Source organism: Poecilia reticulata, chromosome 2, assembly GCF_904066995.2.
Source record: "Poecilia reticulata chromosome 2, P_reticulata-male-v2, whole genome shotgun sequence".
NCBI lineage: Eukaryota > Metazoa > Chordata > Actinopteri > Cyprinodontiformes > Poeciliidae > Poecilia > Poecilia reticulata.
In genome coordinates, this window is record NC_088831.1 from 20,120,611 (window position 1) to 20,145,327 (window position 24,717).

Genomic DNA, 24,717 nt, shown 5'->3' on the forward strand with positions numbered 1-24,717 from the left:
GCTGTGCAGATGGTGGGATTTTTGCTTCTTCTTTACCTTTGGACTTTTGTTACGATGCGTTTCTGTATCAACAAGGTTTTGTTTTTACAACTCGGAGCAGCAAATGCATATCAAAAGCTGAAATGATGCTTGAACTTTGACCCCAAATCCAGGTAGAGTTGACAAAGGAGGAAGTTTAAACCATCTCTTCCGTTCATCATATCCTCAACTCCAACATCTCTCTGCTTGGTTTCTTAACCACACAGCCAGAGAGGAGCGGCAAAAGCAAATGAGCTGGATTAGCAGTTCAAGTGACGGAGTCATCCAGGACAGTGTTTTTCAAAGTGGTCGCTCAGAGAACTGGAGGGAAGTTGAGAAAAATAATAATGTTTTCCAGTCATTATTATAAAATATTATAAAATACTCCTCAAGCTAGCGTAGCAAGCGCAAAATGGAAAAGTTTCTGATGAGGTTAAGATTCAGTCCAACTGCTAGTTATGGCTGCCTGGAATCAGAAGGTATGAGGCAAAATCTATGCTAAACAAATGTGATAATTGTTGAATGAAGGTGAGAAAAGCTCTCAGAAAGTTATTCTGTAGGGTTGTCTTCTACATACTACTGTGTGATATTGTTTGTAAATTGAGCAGTTTGCAGGTCATAACAGTCTTCAGTCAGAGGCGCTTCAGATTTGATGTGAGACTGACTGCTACTGGATCTCCTTCCAGTCCACAGCATCACCATCTATATTAACTCTCTGAAAATACTTTGATTACAAGAGTTACATTTAATTACCCTTTTGGGATAAATCAAGTATTTTTGAATTGAATTGAAGCACTTTGTTAGAATCATCTTTTTTCTACAGGTGGTGAATAACGTTATAGATGATTTTACGAAAAACTCTTAACAGTTCTCTTTAAAATGTCTGTAAATACCTGAAAAAAACTAAAAACACTGAGATGAATGCGTGTGTGTGTGTTTTTAGTCTGTGTACAAGAAGCTTCTCTCGCTGTACTACCCTCGCTCTGAGGAAGAGGAGAGGCGCTGCCTTCCTCTCATCCCGGCTGACATTGGCAACTCGGAGGGCGAGCCCGTGGTTCCAGAGAGACAGATCCGCATCGCAGAAAAACCAGGCAGCCTGGAAGGTACGTCCTCCCATCGTTGGAGCAAAACAATCCGTTTGGAAAGGGGAAAAAAAATAATGTTTTTCAGGCGGTCGGTATCAAGTTTGTTGAAACGGAATCAGATCAAACATTCGTTCCTTTTGGCTTAAAAATCAGCAGAACAAGCAGACGCATGCACAATTTGGTATTTTTCTTGCGTCCAGTCTTCCCTCTCAAGAAAAACATGTTTTTTCTAAATGTTACAGATGTAGGCTTTTTTTTATTTTGGCTTTTTAAAAAAACAACCAGAAATTAGTGACACAACCCCAACAGCTAATGGGTTAGAAATGTTCCTTTCTCAGGATGAAGTGTGGAAGCAATTCGGTGTGTCAGTCAGACAGTGGAAACAAATCTCACGCAGACGCAGCTGGAACCAGATCCCCCGTTTCCCGCATGAAGCCCAGTGAGCAGAAGTGAAGTCAGTACTGCGTTCTTCGAAAACAGTAATTATCAGCAAGAGTCTAACTTTAGAAACCTGCATTTATGAAACTTTGAGGTCTAATACCCAGATCATTTGTGACTTTTGGACTTTTTTTGGCTAAAAAAACAAGATGTAGTCCAGTTCTTTTGGGCTCATTGTCTTGTTCTCTTAATGACCTGAAGATAAAGTTCTGAGAAAAACTCTGCTCTAAAATATCTTAATAATGATGGCTTAGCAGATTAGTGGAGATTATTTAAGGACAAGAAGCGCATAACAGAGATATCTGAAAATGAGGATGTGTTTTTAGATACTCTAATCTAAAAAAAAAAAAAGTCCAACGAAAAGATCGAGAGATTCACTGATGGGGCTTTTTCTGGTTGTGTTTTCTCTGAGTAATGAGCCGCTAGTTCTGGATGGATTTCAACTTTTTTCTTCCAAGTCTTACTGCACACAAAAGAATAAATCTGCCGCAGATTTTTGGGTAGTTTAATGGTTTTGAATCCAATAAAAACCAAAAAATCGCAAGATTATACTCAGGCATTAAAGCATATGACTCTATCTGGTTTTTATTAAAATAAAGATTAAAAAAGTGCTTTAAAGTCTGTCGTTGGTTTCTACATGTAAAATTGTGGAGGTTCTCAGTTTTAATGCATTTAATGATTGAAGGAAAAATATCAGATTATTCTGTATTTGAGCTGCAAATCATTGATCAAAGGTGATCAAGGTAAAACAGGCTGAATATTCTTTTAACTTCCTTTCGGGATCAATAAAGTACTTTTGAATTTGAGTCTCTAGCATCGTCCTCCACTCACATAATTAACAGGATTATATTGTTATTAGTAAAACATACAAATTTATTGGTGTTAACAAAAGTTTTCTTTCTGGAAACCTGGATTTTGAAGAAATTGAAGTAAAAACAATGTTGATCGAAGGCTCCAGCGCCCCCCTGTGGTCGCAAACAAATACATGTCCCAATTTTTGATTTTTCTTTTTTCTATATTTCTGTCTGTAAAACTATGCCAACATGAAAAATGTAGCAAAAACAACAGAAACAGAGCATATATACTTAGTTTAAGTAATAGATCCTTCACTTGCTTTGTCTATAAGCAGAAAATAAGATAAAAATATAAACTTTATCAACCAGGAATGTGGAGCTTTACAAATATCAACGTTACATCATTTAGGAGCCACCGCTAACCTGTTCTGATGCTACTAGCTTCTTTGTTTTGCAGCAAATTGAATCCCACTGTTTAACATTAAGCTGAAATATGACTGATTTGTTTTCATGTAACGTGTCTGACTGGAGTGGATGCTGCGGGTTTGATTTGAGGGAGAGCAGCGCAGCATCAGAGTGAAATGAAACTCTCCTGCCCCTACAGAGACATTCATTTTCAATTTATCTCGAAAGAATAGATCCCGATTATCCCAGGAAAAGTGCATATGCAGCTGTTTGCTCCTGACAGAAACGAGTCAAAGAAGCACAAAACATCAGCCTAAGCCCCCAGTCTGGTCCAGTCGACTCTGTTCTGCTCCGGCCTTCAAAGATCCATGTACTCGGTAATCTGCGTGACCTCTGGAGCTGCACGCGCTCTAAATGTTAGGCTTTTGGGAGCTGGGCTGTGAAAGCCAAAGCCTTTGTGTCAGTCAGTGAGGTAGTGCGTTTTCCAACTTGAGTCTGTCGTCTCGATTGACCTGAGCTGTGATGTCTTCTGGCGCAGAGCTTCAAAGTTGGGAGATGTGGCTTAAGAATGTGGATCCAAAGCAAGCAGACTCACTGCAGAGGAAGCCCAACAACAGCCTCTCTCTCTCTCTCTCTCTCTCTCTCACACACACACACACACACAGCTCTGTCAGCGTTGATCAAATGTTCGCATCGCATGTGGTTGTGGGGGGAGGAGGGCTTGAAGCGGTGCCTGGATGCTGTTAGCTGAGGTCATGACTCCAATGGCACACAAATAATGTCATGTACATCTGCGTCTGTGTACTGCATTAAATGAGAACAAGCAAATATTCTGACATGAGTGAGGTAAGCAAGTTTGTGTTTTGGAAATAAATAGAAGACAGACTGTTTATCTCAGAGTCTGTCCCCTCAGAACAGGGTTTTGTTTCTGTGAGGAGCCTCATTTAGGTCCAACGCATTCTTACAAGACTTAAAGTAAGAGCTTAAAATGTCTTAAATTCATTTTTAAAAAAAGTAAGTTGGCTCTTGATGTGGTAATCACAGGTCTTAGATTTAATTTAGTATATTCTGTGCGTTTTGTTTTTTCTCATGGGAGTTTCCTGTCCCGCAAAACTTTGAGTCGCTACTCGAGATGATTGAGGCTACCGCTAACTCACTGCTAACATACCCTCGCTAGCTAGATAGCAAATTTATCGACAGCTGGCTGGACGAAGTTCGTACGTTTCTATGGAAATACAGGTCTTAAATTACAATCATAAAGGTTCTTAAAGTCTTAAATCCATTTATCTAAAATTAAGGCCTTAAAATGTACTAGATTGTTATTTTTTAAACGTAAGATTAATTTTGTCTTGATATGATTACTTATCTGGTATATTCTATATTTATTTATTGTCATGTTACTTTTCTGTTCGGCAAAAGTTTGAGTTGCACTCTGACTGCTCGGTTGAGGTTATCGCTAACTCGCTGCTAACATACCTGGACGAAGTTAGTGCGTTTCTGTGGAGATACGGGTCTTAAATGCCCTTCATAATGGTTGTTAAGTCTTGAATTTGAGTTGGTGAAACCTGCAGAAACCCTGCATTAGAACCGAGTATGATGTGTTTTTGTCCAGATGAGTGTCGAGAGGAGAACCTGGAGCTGGATTTGGGTCAGGTGGGGAATCACGCCTTCGCTCGGATGGAGGGCGACGTGGACAAGCAGAGGAAGCTGATCCTCCAGGGCCAGATGTCTGAGGCGGCCGTACAGAAACAGCACCAGAGAAAGTAAGAGTCCAGCTAAGGAAATATTTCTGAAAAGCATGTCTCCAGCTAAATATATCCCATTAGGTAATAATAGAGGTTTATGATCAATTTCCAATCTCTAGTTCTTGTAAATCTTGAGCCCGTCGATAACACAGATTATTCAGATTTCTTTGAAAAACTATGACTATAGTTTGGCCTGTCTTCTTGCCATGACTTGTCATTAATAATTTGCATTATAATTAGAGGTGACGTCACACTGTGTAAGAAAGTATTTACTGTGAAACAGGTTGTTACTAATTTAAAACAGATTCAAGCTCCTGTATTAGCCTGGTTAGCATTACTGTTTCTGTTTATTCTCTTGAAAATGCCACTTTTGTCTTCATTGTGAGATTTCCAAAAAGCCACCAATATTTCCAAATCCAGACAGAGGTTGGAAACGCAAAAGAGTAAATTGGATAAACTTTTAATTTACACTGGCATTTTTCTACTAAGTTTTTCTCACAGTCACTTTGCTTCTTGGCCACTCTGACAGAACGTACCAAGTAGAGTTCAAAGTGCACAGCAGTGAAGAGACACCAACACGCTTTCTACTGTAGCGACAACAAACCGTCGACAAGCCTTCACAGAAAACAGTTGTCTTTAAAAACTCCTTACACTGTTTGTAGTTTCTCTGACTCATTTGTAAACACCTCGCGGATGTCCTCCCACAGTAACAACCTCCACACTGAAGACTGTTATTGATGCGTCTGATGCATTTATGTGTGGTGCAGAAAAAGCATTTCTGTTGCAGTTAGTGAAATACACAAATTTTGATACAGTTGAAAACTCACTAAAAGCTTTTTCTGAAATACACGAGTTCTTTCAAAACTGCCACGATGCCTTTAAGCAAATATATTTTTGTAATTCCAATTCTGTGGTTAATGGGAAGACAGCTATTCATGCACCAATCAGGTTAAATACCAAGTAAAGCCTCTGATACTCAAAATAAATTGGCGCAAACAAAGTTTGTTCTTTAATGTAGTGTAGTAACATTAAGGGTCTATAACAGAGATGATCATCTTTCATTCAGTAAAGTTTTTATTTCATGGAAAGTGTTTTGTGATATTTAATTGTTGAAATAAAACAAGGTTTACACTAAGTTAGCATGCTTTATAACCCTTGTAAAGAAATTGGCAAAACGAAACAGAAAACTGGAAAATTTCTCTACACGGCTGTACTTGTATTTTTTTGCTGCCATTACTTTACTGACTGCAAAAGCAGGTGTAAAAAAGACAGAACGCCTCAGAAGGAATCCCAGACGGGCTTTCAGAGTTTTCAGTGTAACTTAGAACCACCGAACTAAACGACCTGCTTCGATTTCCTCCAAACCGCAGCAGAGATGATTTGAAGCCGTCCAGCATCAGCCACCACTTCACAGAGAGCCTCGGTTTTACCAGATGTTACACGGCGGTTATGTTTCTGTACAGGTGTTGGTTGCATTACATTCACTGTGTAACAAAAAAACAACCTTTTTTCTTTCTTTCTGTGTGTGTGTGTGTGTTTGGGTCCTGCAGCTACAGTCGCTGGCTGTGTCGAGCGAGAGCAGAGGATCTGTCAGACATCGCTGCGCTGAAAGCCTTATATCAGACTGGTAGGTGGGAGAGGCTGCTGCTTACAGCAGCATAAATATCTACTGTTCATCATCCTTAGGCAGCCAATTATCATCTCATGTTTTGCATTTAAACTGTTTCACTTTACAACTTCAAACCTCCATTTATTTCACCCAAATATTATGTTGTAGACTACCTCAAAGAAAATACGGTTCTTTATCTTGGATTTTACAAATTGCACCTTGATTTTAACATTCCCATTAGTATAACTGACTAAATGAACACATGTCAGTAAAGAGTTGCTTTTTTCTTCATGCTCTTTGTATGAACAGCTTTACATTAAAGTTGAACTGTTCATGTTGGATCTACAAAACTCTCAGATTGCTACTTTTTTTTGGAGTGTTTCACACAAAACAGCTTCAAAAGTTTTCAAAATGAGAGAAGAATCACATTTGGTGTAGATCCCTGAATATTTGATTGGAAAAATTCAAGGCTTCTGGATTTTAAAACAGATGATTGAAGCAAAAGCCTTACATTGTTTCATTACTGTGTGACTTGATGTCACGGTAACAGATAAATGATTGCAATAAACGATAATACTGTTGTTTTGAGACCATTTTAAAATAATACATGGCATAATAATGAAAGATGAGCAGCTTTGTACACAACATTTAGCTGGGAGATATTTTACATATCCAAAATAAAACGCGACAACAATAAAAAGGAAATGGAAACTATTTGCAACCAAAACCATACATAAAATGTCTTTTGGAGTCTATGTAAATAAAATTACAGAGTATTTTGTCAAAAAAATATACTAATAATCAGAATGGAAATTATTAATCAATTGATTGCTAATTGTGACAGCCATAAGTAGGACCTGACAGTTCTACCTCAATATTATATATTCAAATGAAAAGTTATCAAAAATACTGGATGAGGATCTAGAAATGTAAGTTAGTAGAAATATTGAATTTAGATATGTAAAATATAGGATCCCTGAATAAAAACCTCAGACAAACACGATCCTTCTGCTTTAATTAAAATCATTTTGTTTGAATTTTTTGCTGAATGGAAACACTTTAATTCAGACAAAACCTTCAGCCAGTTACTAAAGCCTCTTTCCTCTGCATGCTGTCAGTGAGTGAAACCAGAGTGTGTTGAGTGTGTGTGGAGTGTGTGTTGTGGTCCAGAGCCTCTAATGTGGTTTTGTTAGAGATCAACCGAGTTTGTTGTTTCTAAGGTGCAGCTGCTATTTGTCACCAGGAGGAGGCGCTGTTGCTGCTGCTGTTGTTGCTGCTGCTGTTGTGTTTGTTGTTGTTGCTGCTGTTGTTGTTGTTGTTGTACAGTCCTGCATCTGGCTGTGGGATTTCGTTTTTGTCATGACACCTTTATCTATTTGTTTTTTAAATTAGGAAACTTTTAACATAAATATTTAATGGTTATAGTAGAAGCTGAATTTCTTCTCCTTTTCACTTTTTATTGAGAAAGCAACCAAGTAGCACAAAAAGTTGCTTTTCTATTCCATTTCAAAGAGCAGGAAGTCCAAGTAGATGAAAACAAAATGATTGGCGGCATGTTGCTTCATCATCTGTAACATCATCTGCTTTTGTTTTCCTAAGTGTCATTTGTTTCTTTTCTTTTTGTCATCAAACCTGGCTGACTCGTGGCGAATTCAGTGAGACTGCAGACGCTCTGCAGCCTGCAACCCGAGAATAGAAAGCATGCATTCAAATTGGACCTAAACAAACTCTGCTCTCAGAACCGTTTCAGACGTGTCACGAAGTTCAAGCATGAAGTCGGTTGTTTGATGTGGCCGATAACCGGGCCGGCCTGTTTTCACGCTGACGGACTCTCAGCTTTTCCACAGCGATGTTGTTACAGATGCAGAACTTTTCATGTTCGCTCTGCTCTGGTTAAAAAAAAGCCACATCATAATGTATTTTCTTGGCTTATCTGTTTTCCTCTTCAGAGAAAAAAACCAACAAAACGATATAATAAATTACTAGAAATGACTTTGTGTTTCAGAGACTTTGTGGCCAGTTTCTCATCCTGATTTGACTCAATTCTGATTCCTGTTCAAGAACTTCAGATAGCAAAATATTTGTTTGTACCTTCTGGTTTATTGAATCCAGGAAGAGATGGTACTATAAAATATAATAAAAATGAATATCCTGCTTCTCTCTTCATCACTGAAAAACCAACAGATATTATAAAATGGAAAAGGGGTATCGGCTCACATAAATCTTAAGCAGAGTTGTTAACTCGTTTAAGAGAGATTCTTGAAAGTGAAACTTTTACCAGCGAATTTCTCTAACGTTTCTGTTTGTCTGTTAGGTGTGGACATATGCGGCAGGACGGTGATGGTGGTGGTTGGACGAAACATCCCAGTGACCCTCATTGACCTCGAAAAGGTATCTTTAAAAATCTTCTAAGCACTTTTGGGCCCAGTCGTCTCTTCACTTCCTGTTTTAAAGAGCAGGGCTTTAAAAAATCAGCTTGTGTTTCCCGTTCAGGCCTTGCTGTACTTCATCCATGTGATGGATCACATCACAGTGAAGGAGTATGTGATCGTTTACTTCCACACGCTGACCGGAGAGCACAACCACCTGGACTCGGACTTCCTCAAGAACCTCTATGACGTCGTCGACATCAAGTCAGTCTGAACTTTTACTTCCTGAGTCAAACTGAACTCAAAGTTTCAGATCATATTTTTTCTTGAGTCCGCGCTGGGAACTGATCCGCCAACGGTTAGTGACGGAGTTTATTCGTGGCTTGATAAACTAACTGGCGTCCAATCGGAGACGTTGGCGTTAAAACTGATCGATGAGTTTGTAGAGGTCCGTGTTTTGGCAGCAGTGCTACATTTTAAAGCACACAAACCTCATTAAGCTTAAAACAGTGGATGGTTAAAAACACCAACAGACTTCAAAGATGTGGTAGCTGAGCCAGGCTGAGTAATGGAGACTGTAGCCTACTAGCTAATGGCTGTAATAAAAGAGATGCAGAGTTTTCTTTAAGGAGAGTCTCACATAGAGACGACCATCAGTGTGTTTAACAGACTGAAATTTAAAGAAACAAATGAGCGGGATTAGAGCTGCTTGCCAGAAACCGTTGTCACCGATGACATGCTACTTTGAAACGTCGCCTCTCACAACGTAACGGTTAGGATGTCATGACAGTCATGTAGGACTAGGGCTGGACAATAAATCGATAACAATATATATCACGATAGGCATGTAATCAATATCAATAGATTATACATCTGATAGAATATTCACTCAGCTCCAATCCAGAACCGCTCTGCATTCTGGGAGATGTAGGCAGGGGAATAAGAAAGGTTGGTGAAATCAACTCACTCGCTCTTCGGTTGCCTAGCAACAGCCTGTTGAGTAACTGGCGCAGCAACAGTTTCAGGTTTCGCCAATTTGCCTCGTTCTGCTGAGAAATAATGATCAGTATTGATATGGAACCTTTAAATCCTGACATGTTCTTCAGCCACATCGTCCAGCTGTGTGTGCGACAGCCACACTCTTCAGTCAGAGGCTTTTTCAGATTCATTGCGAAACTGACTGCTGCTGGAGGTCCTTCCTGCCATCCACAGGATGTGTAAATGAGTTTTGACAAAATGGGATTTTCCTTCGTTGAACTGAATTGAATTGAACATTTCATTACTGTTGAGCTGTTTTGCTTGAGAAGAACGACTTACTCTGAAATAGATGCACCTTTTGTTTTAAGACAGCAAGCACAGCAAAAGCTTCTCTTGGCTTTAACGATTTACCTTTTTTTTTCTCTTTTACTCTCTGTCTTTATACTGAAGACCAACCAAAAACAGTCAGAAAGTCTTAAATTCTTCAGACGCTATGAAGGTGATTTGTTCTTTGGTTTCTGACATGCTGGGTACAGACTTCTGAGATTCTGACTGATGGTGAGTTTTCGTTATTCTCTCTGCTGCTCAGAGTTCGTCACATGTGACTGACTTCTGTTTATCCACCTGTTTTCATTTTTCCAGCACTGACCACTGTGCTCTTCCTTTTAATCTCAGTCAGTCTGGTTTTTAAAGTTGTCTGTCAGAGTCTTTCTACTTCCTGATCTGGATTTGAGCCTCAGGATCTGGATGCCGTATTCTTTTAAGACATCGGTTCTGTTTAGCTGAATACTTCCAGAAATACTTGTACGTTTCCCTTTGTTTAGTCCATATAATTAAAATTTTTATTCTTTTATTCTGTTTTATTCTTTATCTAAAATGAGGCTTATAAGATTTCGCACTCAGGTGCCGTTACTTTGGGTGGTTTTCTTTCTCTTTCTTCGTTTTCTAACACAAACATAGAGATAAAATATGTATTCATATCCTCACACAAACAAACTTCCTGCCATGATAACTTCAAGAAAAACTCTCTCTTTTTGGGTAACCTGTGGGAATCTCCATGCAGCCATTACACCTTCCAACACATCATGTTGCTGTTCTCTCTGCTTTCTATAAATGTTCATTTGTTTGGTTTCACCAAATCGTTCTCATTCATTTTCTATCTGGCAACTTTTTCCACTAGTTTCACTTCACGCTGCGTAATAAATTCATACCAAGGACGACAGTTTTGGTTTTTTTGTTTTGTTTTATGCGAGCGGTCCGTTCACATGGTGGAGAATTAAGATGGCGGACAGGCCGGGTGCAGCTTTCAGGCGGCCGTCACAGAACATGAATGAAAACTCCTCCATCCCACTTCCCCTTTCAGTGGAACGGGGAAAGCCCACGCAGTCATTCACAACAACGGCGAGCGTCTTCACGCCCTTTGCTGATTCATCACAGACCTCGGTGAATGCAGGTGGAATGCAAATTATGAATATGTCCTGACATTTCATTGTAAGTTGTATTCATACATCCTACATGGCCACATATAAGCTTCAGGTAGAGATTGTTTTGCTGTTTAATGTAATGTAGAAAAGCTACTTCCTTTTGGAGGTATTTTTATGATTTCCAGTTGCCTAGCAGGCAGCAGACACATTTTGGCTTAGCATGACTTAAAGTTGCGGTATGTAACTTTTACATATTTGTTAAAACTCACTACGTCATGACAGGATAGTAAAATCCCCTCACCTGAAAGGACGTGAACCTCTGACAAAGTGTCGGGGTTTATTGTTACGAATGCGATGCGGTCATAGAGATTTGACGAAAACTAATAGTGGAAAACAGTTAAAACTAGTCAGTGGGGGACCTGAAATTATAACACACTTTATACAAAACATCTAGAATAGAGCCAAAACGCAAACAGAGTCTGAAAAAATGTAAAAGTTGGATAGATGCCTGTGGCCGATAAAGAGCTGACTGCTGCAGCGATCGACGGTATGACTACAACATTTTGTCAGCGTTGCATCATACGCTTTGTGGTCAAATCAGAAATTAAGGCATCAAGTCGGGTCCAAAGCAATAAATGTGTGCTGCGGCTACAAATGGATGCAGTTTCTTTGTAAAGCAGCAACTTCAGGCATGTGGCGCAAATATTCATGCACAACCTGACATACGTGATCAAAGCCAATCTTTTACGTATCATAAAGTAATATTCACCTGCTTTTTACACAAGCGCACAACTACGCAGAGCAGGAGGCTTGGATACAATGACAGAAAACATGGCTGGTCAAATATCTGGAAGATTAAAAATAATAATAAAATGGACGGCAAATATTGTCCAGCAGCAGGACAACCTAATATTTCCAGCCAAAATCTCGTTATGGCGCAACACCGTTATGTCTGGGTGCTCTGGGTCTAAAGGCCGGAAAATGAGCTGCAGATTATTACTGCATGTTCCACAAATTTACGGTCTCACATGAAATACGCTCATTTTTGGCAAAAGCAAATCAGTGCTCCTTATATGGAGTCTTTTAAGATCAGGCTCCTGGGCTTTAACGTCAATTTCTCCATGGTTTCCCACAAAATAAGTTTACGGACTCATTCAATCCCCCCCCTCTATCTCCTTTGCCTTGTTGTTGACTGATGAGGCAAAAATGCCTCACCAAGTAACAACGGGTAACAACATGAGCTTCACTACCTTCACCGTACTGCTTTGTTTTTCTGTCAGAGGTTTCGCTCCACCCAGGTTTCGGTTGGGCGGAGCGATCTCGCTTTGACTTCATTTCTATTCTGTTAGTTTTCTCTGGACCATAGAACAAGCGATTACATTCACTTTGTCCAGTGAAAGCTGATGTGTTTTTGGGCAGAGCAGAAACAGGTTTTGAGTCCTGGACTCCCGGTCACACAGGGAGAGTCCCCGTCCAGTCAATCACTTTCACACTGAGTGGTGGAGATCAGGGAAGCTTGTGTGTGCCAGGGAATACACCCTGCTGCACACCGGAGGGCTCGTTCCACCAGAGGGATCTTCTTGCTCTTGGGTATTTTTTTTGCTACTTCTACCTGGGCATCCCCACGTACATCTGTAAGGCTCTACTGTCTGTACCCACCTCATTTCTTTGGATCACTAAGACGTTATTGTAGGGTTTTATCTCCGTTGCAGTCCCTGTGGTGATCGTGTTCGATTCAAGAAATCTGGGAGCGGGCCGTTTCTCCTGCAGCGAGGATTGAAACCCGGTTCTCTGAAAACTGAATGAGGTATCCTACGGCACTTAGTCATGTAGACTAAGTAGGTAGAACTGGTGGTAGTTGAGTCTCCATGATTGGTCACACCAGAAGTTATCTCCAGTAGTAAGATATAACTTGGGGTTATCATTGGTCTGTCACATGAAACGCTGCAAAATAGGTTCAAGTTTGAGGTTTAATGTGACTTTTGTAAGGCATAGTAAGCGCAGATGTTCAATTGTTCAATTTTGCCGAATTTAAGTGAAGACAAAGAGGCAATAAACACAGATGAACATTCAGCAGCTGAGCTCTGGGCAGTCTCAGGTTTGCTCATCGTTTAACTTCTGGTGTATCAATGATTTCAAAGCCCCAGTTGCTGAGAGGAAGTCGAGAACCGTGTCTGCATGTTGGTTTGATCTTAAAACGAGGGATGTGGTGGCACGGGGGTTAAGCACAGCCCACATATGGAGGCCTTAGTCCTCGACTCAGCTGTCGCAGGTTCGATTCCCAGCCTTGGCGACCTTTGCTGCATTACTCACTTTCCTGTCAATTAACTATCAAATAAAGGCCGCGAGAGCCAAAAAAATCTTTTAAAAAGAAAATCTTAAAACGAAAGCATGATTTTCCTCGCCACACTGAGGTAGCCAGCTCCCACCTTAGCATCAGTTGGTGACCTCAGCATTGCGTCGCTGCTATTTGCAGACTCAGATACTGCAGAGAGTTTTGCTTATCTCTGAAGGAAGATTAGAGCTCAGGGTCAACCTCTTGACTCCAGCTCAAGATGTCATAAGACGATGAATCAAGTCCAGCTAGGCGGAACAAAGGAACTCAGCTGTCTTGTGAATCACGTTAATGAGAAAGATGTGTGGCTGTTGGCTGATTGTCGTCATGTTTGAGGGTTTTTATCAACTTTTCAGCAATTCAGCCTCAACAATGGCCACGTTTGTTCTGTATCTGTTCTTATTGCTGCATTTGTTGATGACTGATCGCTTTCTCTGACTCCCCCCCCCTCCCTCCCAAGTACTCATGGTTACCAAAACATCGGCTGAGCTCACACGGCTGATTCCTGTTCTGGCCCGTGGACCTGATATGTGGACACTTTTTGACCAAACATGTGTCTCTAATTGCTGGGAGAATTGGGAAGCCGCTTTAATTTTAAAATGACATAACTTGGTATTAGGACCTTGGCCAGAGGCCATTATGTGGAGCGGCCTATTTTATGTCCGTCTGTACTCATTTGTCACACTTTTTTAACACGTTATTGTACATTTTCAGTGAGTAACACAGACAGTGGTCTCTGTGGGAAGGCTGGTGTTTTGTATGACTGTGTGGTAATTGTTTCATCGCTGATGGACAGGTTGGAGCTGACTGTTGGGAAAATTTGTGGTTTTTGGACCTCAAACCCACACTTTTAGAAGCACAGCTACAGTGACTTCACTTTGCACATGTTTTTTTTTTATATATTAGTCATTATCTCATCCTTTCCACAATTTCCAAGTTCACACTGATTCCTTTTTTTTTTTTTACTTTAAAAGCGAGATGTATTATGCTGAATGAGACGGATTCTGTCTCATCTCTGCTGTTTTTGCTGTGTTGCAGGTATAAAAAGAATCTGAGGGCCTTTTATTTTGTACATCCAACGTTTCGCTCAAAGGTAGGAGTCAGCGCCTTCATGGCACTTTTTTTTTTCTTTTTTTAGCTGTTGGAACTTTCTGCAAAGCTTTCTAATTTGTTGATGCCTTATGGTGGAGGTGGTGTTGATTTGGAGGAAAAAATCTACAACAGTGCGATTAAAAAAAACAAAAACAGAGGATAAGGTCATCCACTACATTTATTAGTTCCAGGTTACGATAGTTTTTAAAGTATGCAGGTTTTCTCTTTTAATAAACACTTTAATCACAACTATTAAAGCAACATTTTAGTGACTAGCACCACAATAACACTGTTGTGTTTCTGCCCCGACGCTCAGACATGATGCCAGTCGTAGCCTAGCAACAGTAGTTTTACTAAGAGACGTGTGACGCTTCTTTAGTTTCTGCACAATAACTTTTTTTTTTTGCAGTGAAAAATATTTCCTATTTGACATATTATTATAATTTTATTCTTGTATTATTTCAACCTTATTCTTGTAATACTATATGATTTTATTCTCATAATGTTAAGACTTTATCCTCGTATTATAATGACTTTATTTTTGTACAAGTTTATTCTTGTAATTATTTTACTTTATTCTCATACTTTTATTATTATTGTTTTTGTCTGACCATAATACTATGTCATAATTTGGTCCAAGTCTGAGAAACAAACTTTAATCATATAACATCTGCTAAAGAAAAAAAGTCTAAAAGATTCTGCGTATTTAGAAGTTTTTCAGTTTAACCTCAAGCATAAAACAAAACTAAGTTTATTTAATTAATAAACTCAATGGCAACAGCTAAATTTCACCTGTAATCCTGATATTGAGGGGCTGATATCGACCTTATTAACTTAAATCTAACCTAAGTTGTGAATAAAGTTGTTGTTCAACAAAGTTTCACCGTTTTGCCAAATGTAGTTTTATTAGACAATCTGCTTTGCTTCCGTTACACTTAGATGTTTACCGCAGTCAACACACAAAATGTTGTACTTCTAAATATTTGCCTTTTTGGCAAAGGACGTTCCAGCATGAGTGGGTTCTGGTTTATGTCCGTTTCTTCATTGTTTAGAAGAACCGCTGTGCTTTTGCAAACGGCCAGGCTTTTGTTAGGATCATTAAAGGGTCATCAGATTTAATCGACTTCTGTTGTTTTCTTTAGAAACCTGGCTTTAGTTTATCTTCCGTTGTGGTGGGTTAACAATCTCAGTAGCTCCAAATAAACACGAAACACCATCCGTGACCCTGTCGTTGTTGTCGTTGTGTCCACACACTGCGCAGGTCTCCACCTGGTTCTTCACCACCTTCAGCGTGTCGGGCCTGAAGGAGAAGGTCCGTTACCTGGACAACCTGCCGCAGCTCTTCACCTGCATCAAACCCGAGCAGATCGACATTCCTCCGTTTGTCCTGGAGTACGACGCACGAGTAAGGACGCGCGCCGAGACCGCTTCACACGGAGAAAATGTGAATCTGGTCTTTATAAACTGTTTTAGAGGAAAACTCTGTAGATAATTTTTATATTAGTCCAGTAGTGGGAAAATCTATTTGCCACCTGTTAATTTTAATTTTTTCCCCACACATAAAACTGCAGTATGTAGATTATATAAAAATGTTTCTTGCATATTTGTTGAAACTGTCAGTATGGTATGAGGCAGAGGATGTGTAAAAACATTTAAAAAAATAAAAAAATCAAGCTCCTCCATCTCCCACTAACAAGAAACAACCAATCAGAGCCAGGAGGCGGGTCTTAGCGCTGTCAATCACTCCTTTACTTCCCGCTCTCTGCTACACTGCTGTGAATGAATCCTGTTGTGAGTGCTAAGGCTAGCTAGCACAACCACAGATAATGGTGGAAAAAACTGTTTTTCTCCAACAGTAAGTTGTTTCTCTGTCATTAGCACATTTAGCAGCATACGTTAGACTGATTGACAGCGCTAAGACCCGCCACCTGGCTGTGATTGGTTGTTTTTGGTGCATTTCCTCAGATGGCAGGAGTATCCATCAGGAGGAAGGTGGAGGAGATTGATCCATTCACAAATTATCTGTCTCATGTTACACTATGATGACATGGTGACAGTTATAATAAATATGTAAAAAAAAAAAAACTATTTTTTTTAAATATAAGTTTTAGTTATATACTGTACCTTTAAATCATTTCCAGATTAAATAAAAATTTAATGTCAGAGAGTTAAATATTTTCAAAATGATGTTTTTTAATTATTATTTATTAAGGGGTAAAAAGTTATTCAAATCAACCCGGACCTCTGTGAAAAAATAAATACTTTGACTAGGACACTCAGTTTTATTCCTTTTCATTCAGAGGTGGAATACTTGATGTGTTTCAGATTATTGTCCGGATCCATAGCCACCATTAATCATTAATGTTTTCATTATTTATAGCTGATTGTTCCCCATCCATCATACTGCCACCCCCGTGCTTGCCTGTAGGCCCGCTGTTCTTTCCTGAAATGCTTGGTGGGTGATAACTTTTCGTACACAGGGTCATGTTGGTTTGGATAGATTTCTCCCCAATAAAACTACATTTTGTGTTTGATGTAGCTCAATGACCTGAAACATTTAAAAAAGCTCAGAAATTAGGAAATCTGTAAATTTACCAGCTCTTGTTGGTATCTTACATCAACTTCAAAGCTTTTTCTCTTTTCCTCCTCTCCGTTCTGTCCACATTCCTTTGGCTTGAAAATACAAACCACATTTTTTGTTTTGTTTTATTTTCCTAAATGGCCGATGAAGGCAGTCAGATCTGGATCTGGTGATCGTCTGAACTGTTCAGAGGCTTCAAACGGAAACGCTTTGCTTTCTAACCTGAACTAATGAGACTTCTGCCCTTATATCCTCCTCTTTGGCTATGAATTTACACAAACTGTAAACCCTAACACCACCAGACCGGGTGAGTCGGGTTTAGTCAGAGAAATGTGTAGCTGGAGCCCAATCCTTACATTGGAACAGGTTCACTTCCTTGGTTTTCCAAATGGAACGAGGCAAGGGAAGTCCGCAATTTATAGTACATTCTAATTTAATAACGTTAAACAAGCCTATGTTTTGAGTCACCCAGGGCGAACATCCGCTCTCCATTTACTGTAATTTAATGCAACCCTAATTCGACACTGATTTTTCTGCTGGGTCTCCAAGGCCGAGCTCTGTAATGTGTTTACACCCATGTGCGTTTAATTCCAGGCACTTCTGAGCGCGCTTTTATCTCAGTTTGATATTCCTCTGAGATGACGGGGGGGAAAAAAATCAGCGATTGATTGGAGTAATACATGCTTGCTTTTCTAAAAATGTCACTTATTAATCAGCTTGCCTCCACATCCAATTAGGATGACGAAGCCCAGAGCGTTCTGCATCGGTTCCCGAACCGCGTCAAATCAAGTCCTTAACAGGAATCCGCAAAGTAGTTCCTTGTTATTTTTGACCAAAAAGGAAAAAAAGATTGTGTGTTTATGTTCCTTTGTGTTTATCCTTTATTGAGATGTTGTGACATCTGATCCAGTTTAGCAAAAAAAGGCTTCCTCTACTACTCATGTCTTATTTCTTCAGTAAAACATTTTGATTGAGCGACAAAAAATATATTCTTTAGACATTTAGAACAATTACAACGAGTTATAAAAGCAGGGTTTAATATCAGAACGTGTGAAAAAGTAAACATGCTCAGTTCCAGTCATACAAGTAGGAGAGCATCATCTGCAAAAAACCAAACGAGCGGTCATAAACCAATCCTGCCCTTCACAAGCGTCCGTCAGTCTGAGCGCAGACACGGCTTGGAAGAGAATCAGAACACATCTGTAGGTAAACAAGATGTTTTCTCAGAGTTTTAAGCCAGAGTAGATGCCTTTTGATCTCCTTCATCTCCGCCGAATGTCTAAAACAAACACAAGCAGTCGTACAACTGCAATCTGAGTTCAGCCGTCACTCCAGTGGGGAGTGGACAGTGGATCCTGCAGCGGGAAGTTGAACCAGATGCGGTGAGCAGAGCGAGTTCATGATTTTAGAAGGTCAACACATGTTGAATTGCAACCAGCACAGAAGCTAGGCTGAATTTTTACATCCAGAGCTCAAAGGAGAACTGAAAAGTGTGCTTGAGCTGAATGAAAATCATAAAATATCCATCCATCCATTTTCTTCCGCTTATCCGGGGTCGGGTCGCGATGGCAGCAGCTTCAGAAGGGAGACCCAGACTTCCCTCTCCCCAGCCACTTCTTCCAGCTCCTCTGGGGGAATCCCAAGGTGTTCCCAGGCCAGCCGAGAGACATAGTCCCTCCAGCGTGTTCTGGGTCTTCCCCGAGGCCTCCTCCTGGTGGGACGTGCCCGGAACACCTCACCAGGGAGGCGTCCAGGAGGCATCCTGACCAGATGCCCGAGCCACCTCAACTGGCTCCTCTCGACGTGGAGGAGCAGCGGCTCTACTCTGAGTCCCTCCCGGATGACCGAGCTTCTCTAAGGGAGAGCCCAGCCACCCTGCAGAGGAAACCCATTTCGGCCGCTTGTCATAAAATATGCTTGTTGTAAAACTGTCCCCCTCAAAAAACAAAAAAAAAAATATTCATACAGTTATTTTTAACACTCAATATTGCCAACAAAAAAAAGTCATCCTGATAACTTGATTCTGGACATCCAGCTGTCGGTTCAGATCCATACTGGTCTGGTTGTACATCATTTGCCCCCACAAAGTCCTCCGGCATTCTTCGTATACGGAAAAGATTCCACCTTCGATCCGGACAGAAGCGCTGTTTTTGGTTTTTCATGTGTAAGGCTTGGCCGAGGCACAGCACACGTCATGGACCGAGGCAGAGGACGGTAACCAGAATCACTCCACTTAGACACTTACCGATTAAAAACTAGCTATTTATTATTTTCTCCTTTAAACTCAGCTGATATTTCACCAGTCACGCCTCAATCCAGAGTGAAAGGATTACAAGTAGTTCTGCTAACCCTGGTCGCTGTCGTTTTCCTGGAAAGCAACCTGGGAAGCTGAAACCATTTAAAAAATAGCACTGTCACTGAAGATCAGGTCCTCTTCCTTTGATACAAAGGCTTGGGATAGAGTTTCATTAAAACAATATTAAAAAAAACAACAACCCAACCCCAACACTTTGTTCATCATTGTGGCAAAGACAAAAATGAAAAGCTAAGGATGATTTTGCTTATTTTTTCAACTTCCGTCATTAACTGACCAAAACCAGCAACATTCTTCCTTTAGGACAACAGAACGTTTGCTTTGGGACTACAGCCATTGGTGCCTTGTAAAGGTTACAGCACATACACTTAGCATATTCCTTCTTTTTTGTCCCAAGTTGGAGCTTTTTCAACATAAAAGAAAAAAAAAAAACACCTCTGTTCTGTAATACACAACGGCCAGTGGCCGACTCTCCAATACCCAGAGGTCACTTTAGAACATGCTCAGGTGTCTAACAATCTCCTTTGTCTCTTAGCAGGAAGCATCTAGTTGGGTTGTCCTTGGTAGTGAATTGTGAAATTGATCAGCAGACCTTCTCACCTGGGTTATGTACCTGAGGGCCAGAGTTATCCAACTTGTAGATGTTTCTTGTCCTACACACTTTAATTAAATAGTGAAACTGCCTCAGTAGATTGCAGTCAAGCTCTACAGAGCTCTGCTAATGAGCTAATATTGTAGCCAAGTGTACTAAAGCAGAGAGACACCAAAAGGTTGGCCCTAGAGGACAGGAGTTTGAGGCCCTAGAGGACAGGACTTTGAGACCCCTGGTTTAGGTAGACGGCCATGTCTACCTAAACCAAGTAGACATGGCCTGGTCAGGTAGACATGGCCTACCTACATGCGGTAGGCCATGTCTACCGCATGTAGGTAGGCCATGCGGTAGAAACGCGGTAGAAACCTACCGCAGATTTCTAGCGATGCTGTGCTGGTGGCCCGCTGTCACACCCTAGTGGGCCAGGACTACTTGCATGATTACAGGAATTCATGTCTGCAGGAATATTTTTCAGCTTCTTTTCAGAGTCGTACAAACACACATAGCATGTGTGTTTGTACACATAGCATGCCGCCGGCACGCAGATCTAGATCCGGTGCTGGACCTTGCATTGTGAAGGCAGCACTCACCCCACGTTGACTAACTGCATCTTAACACCTAAAATAAAATAATTATTTATGGTGGGCTTTCTTCAGCCTGAAAGAAAATCTTTATGTCTCCTAAAGCATCTGAAGTTTGTTTTCTTTAACTATGAGAAACTCTGCTCTAAGGAAATTACACCGAGTCTGTCTTCTCTCCTCTCTCAGGTAAGCGGACCGAACCATCCCAACGAGGCTTCTGGTCTGTGACAGGACGCCAGCTGGACCTCTTTGCTAGGCGGACGCCGTGAATTCAGCCCCACTAAGGGGAACCTATTAATGGACGTCAGACTGCCTGAGCGGTCTGAACTCACAAACTCCATCAGGCTGTGAACCGCGGCGGGGAAAATCTCCCTGTTGACGTTTTCCCGCCAAAATCGTACGAAGAGAGTCGTCTCAGGTCAGCGGCAGCGACCGTTTGTCGGTCCGGGGTAGTTTCTGGATTATTTCTCGCTTAAAGTCTTTTTTTTTTTTTTTTTACATATTTTCTCCAAAGCAAATAAAGAGTCAAGTCACAAAACCTTTGACTTCATGTAAAATCACAGACCTTATCCAGCTGGTAGCTGAATTTACCGGCTGCAAGTTTCACTATTCAATGCAGTAAGTCGCTATGACAACAAGAGGAGCTTAAATCTGTGGGGCAGAAGGCAACATAAAGTTGAAGCAGTAACTTTTCATCAGTCATGTACATGTAAATCAGAGGTTAAGTCCCGGACATGAACTCTTTAATATGCTGGCAGCGTTTTCAGACTCGCTGCTGTCCAGCTGCTGCGCTGAAATCTTGTTGGTCTTAAAAAACGTTTCGTGTTTGAACTGAAAGGCAGCCGACGAAACGCTGCACGTCTGTCAGCGTTTAGAGTAAAATGAGTCAATAAATAAACATTTATCCCACAAGTTTTTTTTCTCCCCCGACTGATTACTGCAGTAATGCAAGAGTTTCAATGCGTAGCTCTTCGTGTAAACTAATGAATACGAGGATAAAGAGGACGTCTGTTGCCCTTGTTGCACAAGCTAACATGCATATTTTCATGGTAGACTTAAGTCCAACAAAACAAACAAAACTTTTTTTTTCTTATTTCATATCCATATAGGCGTGAAAATATTCATTTTTGGTCATTTTTCTGGTAAATCTCTACTGGAAGGCGAACCATCGCTGCACTCTCCTGTGTTTTGCAGGTTTTCTGAATTAATTTAGCTCCGTTCATCATTAAACGGTCAGAGCCAAGAATTGACAAGATTGTTCCCATTCGTACATCATGTTTTCTAATTCATTTAACATCCTGATCACTAATCAGAACCGATCAATGGAAAATAAGCGAAATCTCTAGCTGAAGAAATTGATGCAAAGTTAAAACGGAGTGTTATCAGGAGTGATATTAGCAGGAAAAAAAACCTTAACAATAGAGTTTTCTTGAGGGAAAACTGAGACTGATTACTTCCTGAATTGTAAATACTGTTTATATCTTACAAACTGAATCAGGTTTGTAAAAGAAATCCCATAAAACTACCTATTTATTTAAACACACGGGATTTTTCCTTTTTTTTCCAAATAAGTGATTTTATTTGTAGAAATTCAACTTTGTCTCTTGATGTACCCACCATCCATAAGAAAAGTACCGTTCACTATTGTTTTCTTACTTCTAAAACTAACCATGTTATAATTTCTCTGGTTTTCTCAGTTTTCGTCCTCCACTGATTAAACCGTTTTGGTTCCATGTTTTCTGTTCGTTCGGTAAAGAAATAGTTTAGATTTTCAGATGTGAGGTTTTGTGAATGCATCGTCGGTAAGAACACAAAACTTACCAAGTATTTTTGGTCTAGTTTCTAATGTAAATATCTTAGGACACTTGAAATGTAACAAAATTAATATATAAGTACCATTTTACTTAACATAGAATTAACATTTTACTTATAACAAAACATTTTTCCCATGTTTAAAGTGAAAAAAGTGGAGCTACTGTAGTTCTTATCAATATTAAGCACTTAAATAACTTACTTGTAAGTTAGTTTTGTCTTATTTCATGTGCACTAAGATACTAGCACTAGAAACTAGACTAAAATTACTTGGTAAGATTTCGTTTTTTCAGTGTCCCTGTGTTTGCAGCGAACCGAGTAAGTCAGAGCTGTGAAAGCCAACAGGCAGTAAAAATCACGACCTGTTTTAGCTCCTTTCATTCAGTCAAAGTGAAAATGTTTGTCTTTACGGAACATACTGCTGCTGCTGCACTTTTACAAGAAACCATTAAGTTTGTTGCCGCTTTAACAGCCAGCTGTGCTCCGCGTTGCTGCGAGGAGTCGGAAAAGCAGAGGAACCGTGCTGCCTTTCGACGCTGCTGCACAAATACAAACTTCCTCCTCTTGTCAGACGAATCTCAGCTCATCAAACGGTTTGATATCGGCTACAACGTCAACACAAGTTTGAGAACGATTACTGATGATAGCCTCTGTTTAAAGTCAAAATCTAAACTCTCCCTTTATAATTGTGGAGCTTTTTTAGGATCCCTGCTTTTGTGTGAACTTTCATCACCGTCTGTTGGACTACAGCTCATTTCTCGCCATCCAGGTATTTTCATTTCGTTTCAGCTCCGTTGGAAAGGCTCGAGCCTCTCAGGGTGATTCTCCTTCCTGCAAACATCCTCATTTCAGAACGGATGAAACTCAGAAACTCTGCAAGAGATTCATCGTAGGAGACGATGCTAACCTGCTCATTTACGAACCAAAGGTTTACGATAAAAACGTAGCCTTCTAGCTAAAGTGTTTGTTCGTATGAAAGGAAACGTAAATGAGAAGAAGTGGAGGTGTTTGAGGAAGATCCGTTTTACAATCACTCGCTTCACAAGCCGTCGGCAGAACCGGGATTTTCTCATATGATGTTTAGCTGAGCCAATTTTCGACTTTATGGAAATGTGATCTTTTTGTTTTTATAAATGTATCTGTCATTTTATTGTTGTTGATTCAGACTGTCCAAAGCTTTCAGGGTCTGAAGGAAGTCTCTTCTTTTCTGTTTGGATCTTTTTTTTTTAATTTTCTGATTAAAAATCCTTGACTTTCATCAAAGCGTCTGGATTCTTTATTGTGATAATTGGAGGCAAAACACAGAAACAATGGTAACTGAAGAAAATACGATTTTTGAGATGCTGATGTTTGTTTTCTTCTAACCTGATTTTTGTCTTAACTTTAAATATTTAATTCTTAAAGGTGCAGTGACAAAATCTAACATTGGAGACACAGAAAAATGAATGGTTTTGTCCTTGGAATGAAAGTGATGCATTCAAGTCAAACAGTGAGCTTCTACCGTTTCCTGCTTGGTCAATCCATTTCAAAAAGTGAAGAACTTAATCATTAGAAAAGCAGGCTGTCATATGATATGAACTATGTACAATATGCTAGGTGGTAATTTACCAGTTACAGATCATCATTTTTAATTTTTATTAGAAACTGCTAGGTAAAAACTGTCATCAGTTTTAACACTTAAATGTGACAAATGTCTACTAAAGCTAAAGCTAGCATGTAGTGGGTTTAAAAATAATTCATATTCAGCATAAATATTTAACAAAGCTGCTGACATCAATCTACGTAACCAGGATTTATACTGACTTTTTATACTGATTTTTACTGACTTAAAGCTGCAGTATATATATATATATATATATATACACTGTTCACTTAAATGTTAAAGTGTTGCCTTTATTTTTTTTGAGCAGTGTATATTTGTTAACATACTTGTTGAAACTGTCACTATGTAGTGACAGCAAAATTTGAGAATCTGGGGGAAAATCGAGCTCCTCTGCCTTAAGTAGATTTTTTTTGTGAAATTGAATTTGACCTCGGCTACACCTGATTATTAGTAATTAATTGAAAATGCACAAAGCAAATCTTCAGCCATTTCTTTACTAGGCACTCTGAAGTTCTAAAACATCTATTAATAATCTAATAAAAACTTTATCCACCAAAAGAAAAAAAAATTATCTAGATTGAAGCGTCCCAAAAACATTGGATTTTAAAGCTGAAGTGTTTACTTTTCTGGGATTTTAGTGCTGCTTTATATTTGTAATCATTTTGTCTCTGTTTTTTTTTTTATATATCTAAACCATGTTTTGCAGCAAATGCTCGCTCTCTGCTCCCAATATTAATAATTAATATTTGCTTAAAAATCATTTTCAATCCTGTTCTTCTCTGCTAAAGATTGTTCAGGATCTTACAAAACCCCAAAATTTAAAAGAAAATCTGACTGCTGCCGTGCTTAGTTCATGAATGAGCTTTGATTCAGACGGGAAAAAAGCAGCAGCAGATTTAAAGGATACACTTACTATGTGAATACTGCAGGATGTTTGATGTC

General features: G+C 39.8%; 1 protein-coding gene across 2 annotated transcripts in view; it reads left to right on the top strand.

Moving 5' to 3' along the window:
* Positions 1-23,435, top strand: part of gdap2 (ganglioside induced differentiation associated protein 2) — a 34,514-nt gene extending 11,079 nt beyond the window's left edge. The window contains exons 7-14 of one of the 2 annotated variants that reach the window (XM_081600010.1): positions 962-1,121; positions 4,353-4,503; positions 6,036-6,112; positions 8,409-8,485; positions 8,588-8,727; positions 14,239-14,293; positions 15,554-15,736; positions 20,547-23,435. In XM_081600010.1, the coding sequence (XP_081456136.1) occupies positions 962-1,121; positions 4,353-4,503; positions 6,036-6,112; positions 8,409-8,485; positions 8,588-8,727; positions 14,239-14,293; positions 15,554-15,736; positions 20,547-20,588 (885 nt within the window). In that variant the 3' untranslated portion in view covers positions 20,589-23,435. The remainder of the gene's footprint in view (positions 1-961; positions 1,122-4,352; positions 4,504-6,035; positions 6,113-8,408; positions 8,486-8,587; positions 8,728-14,238; positions 14,294-15,553; positions 15,737-20,546) is intronic. The other variant, XM_081600013.1, reaches the window with a different exon arrangement.
* Positions 23,436-24,717: the final 1,282 nt, after the last annotated feature.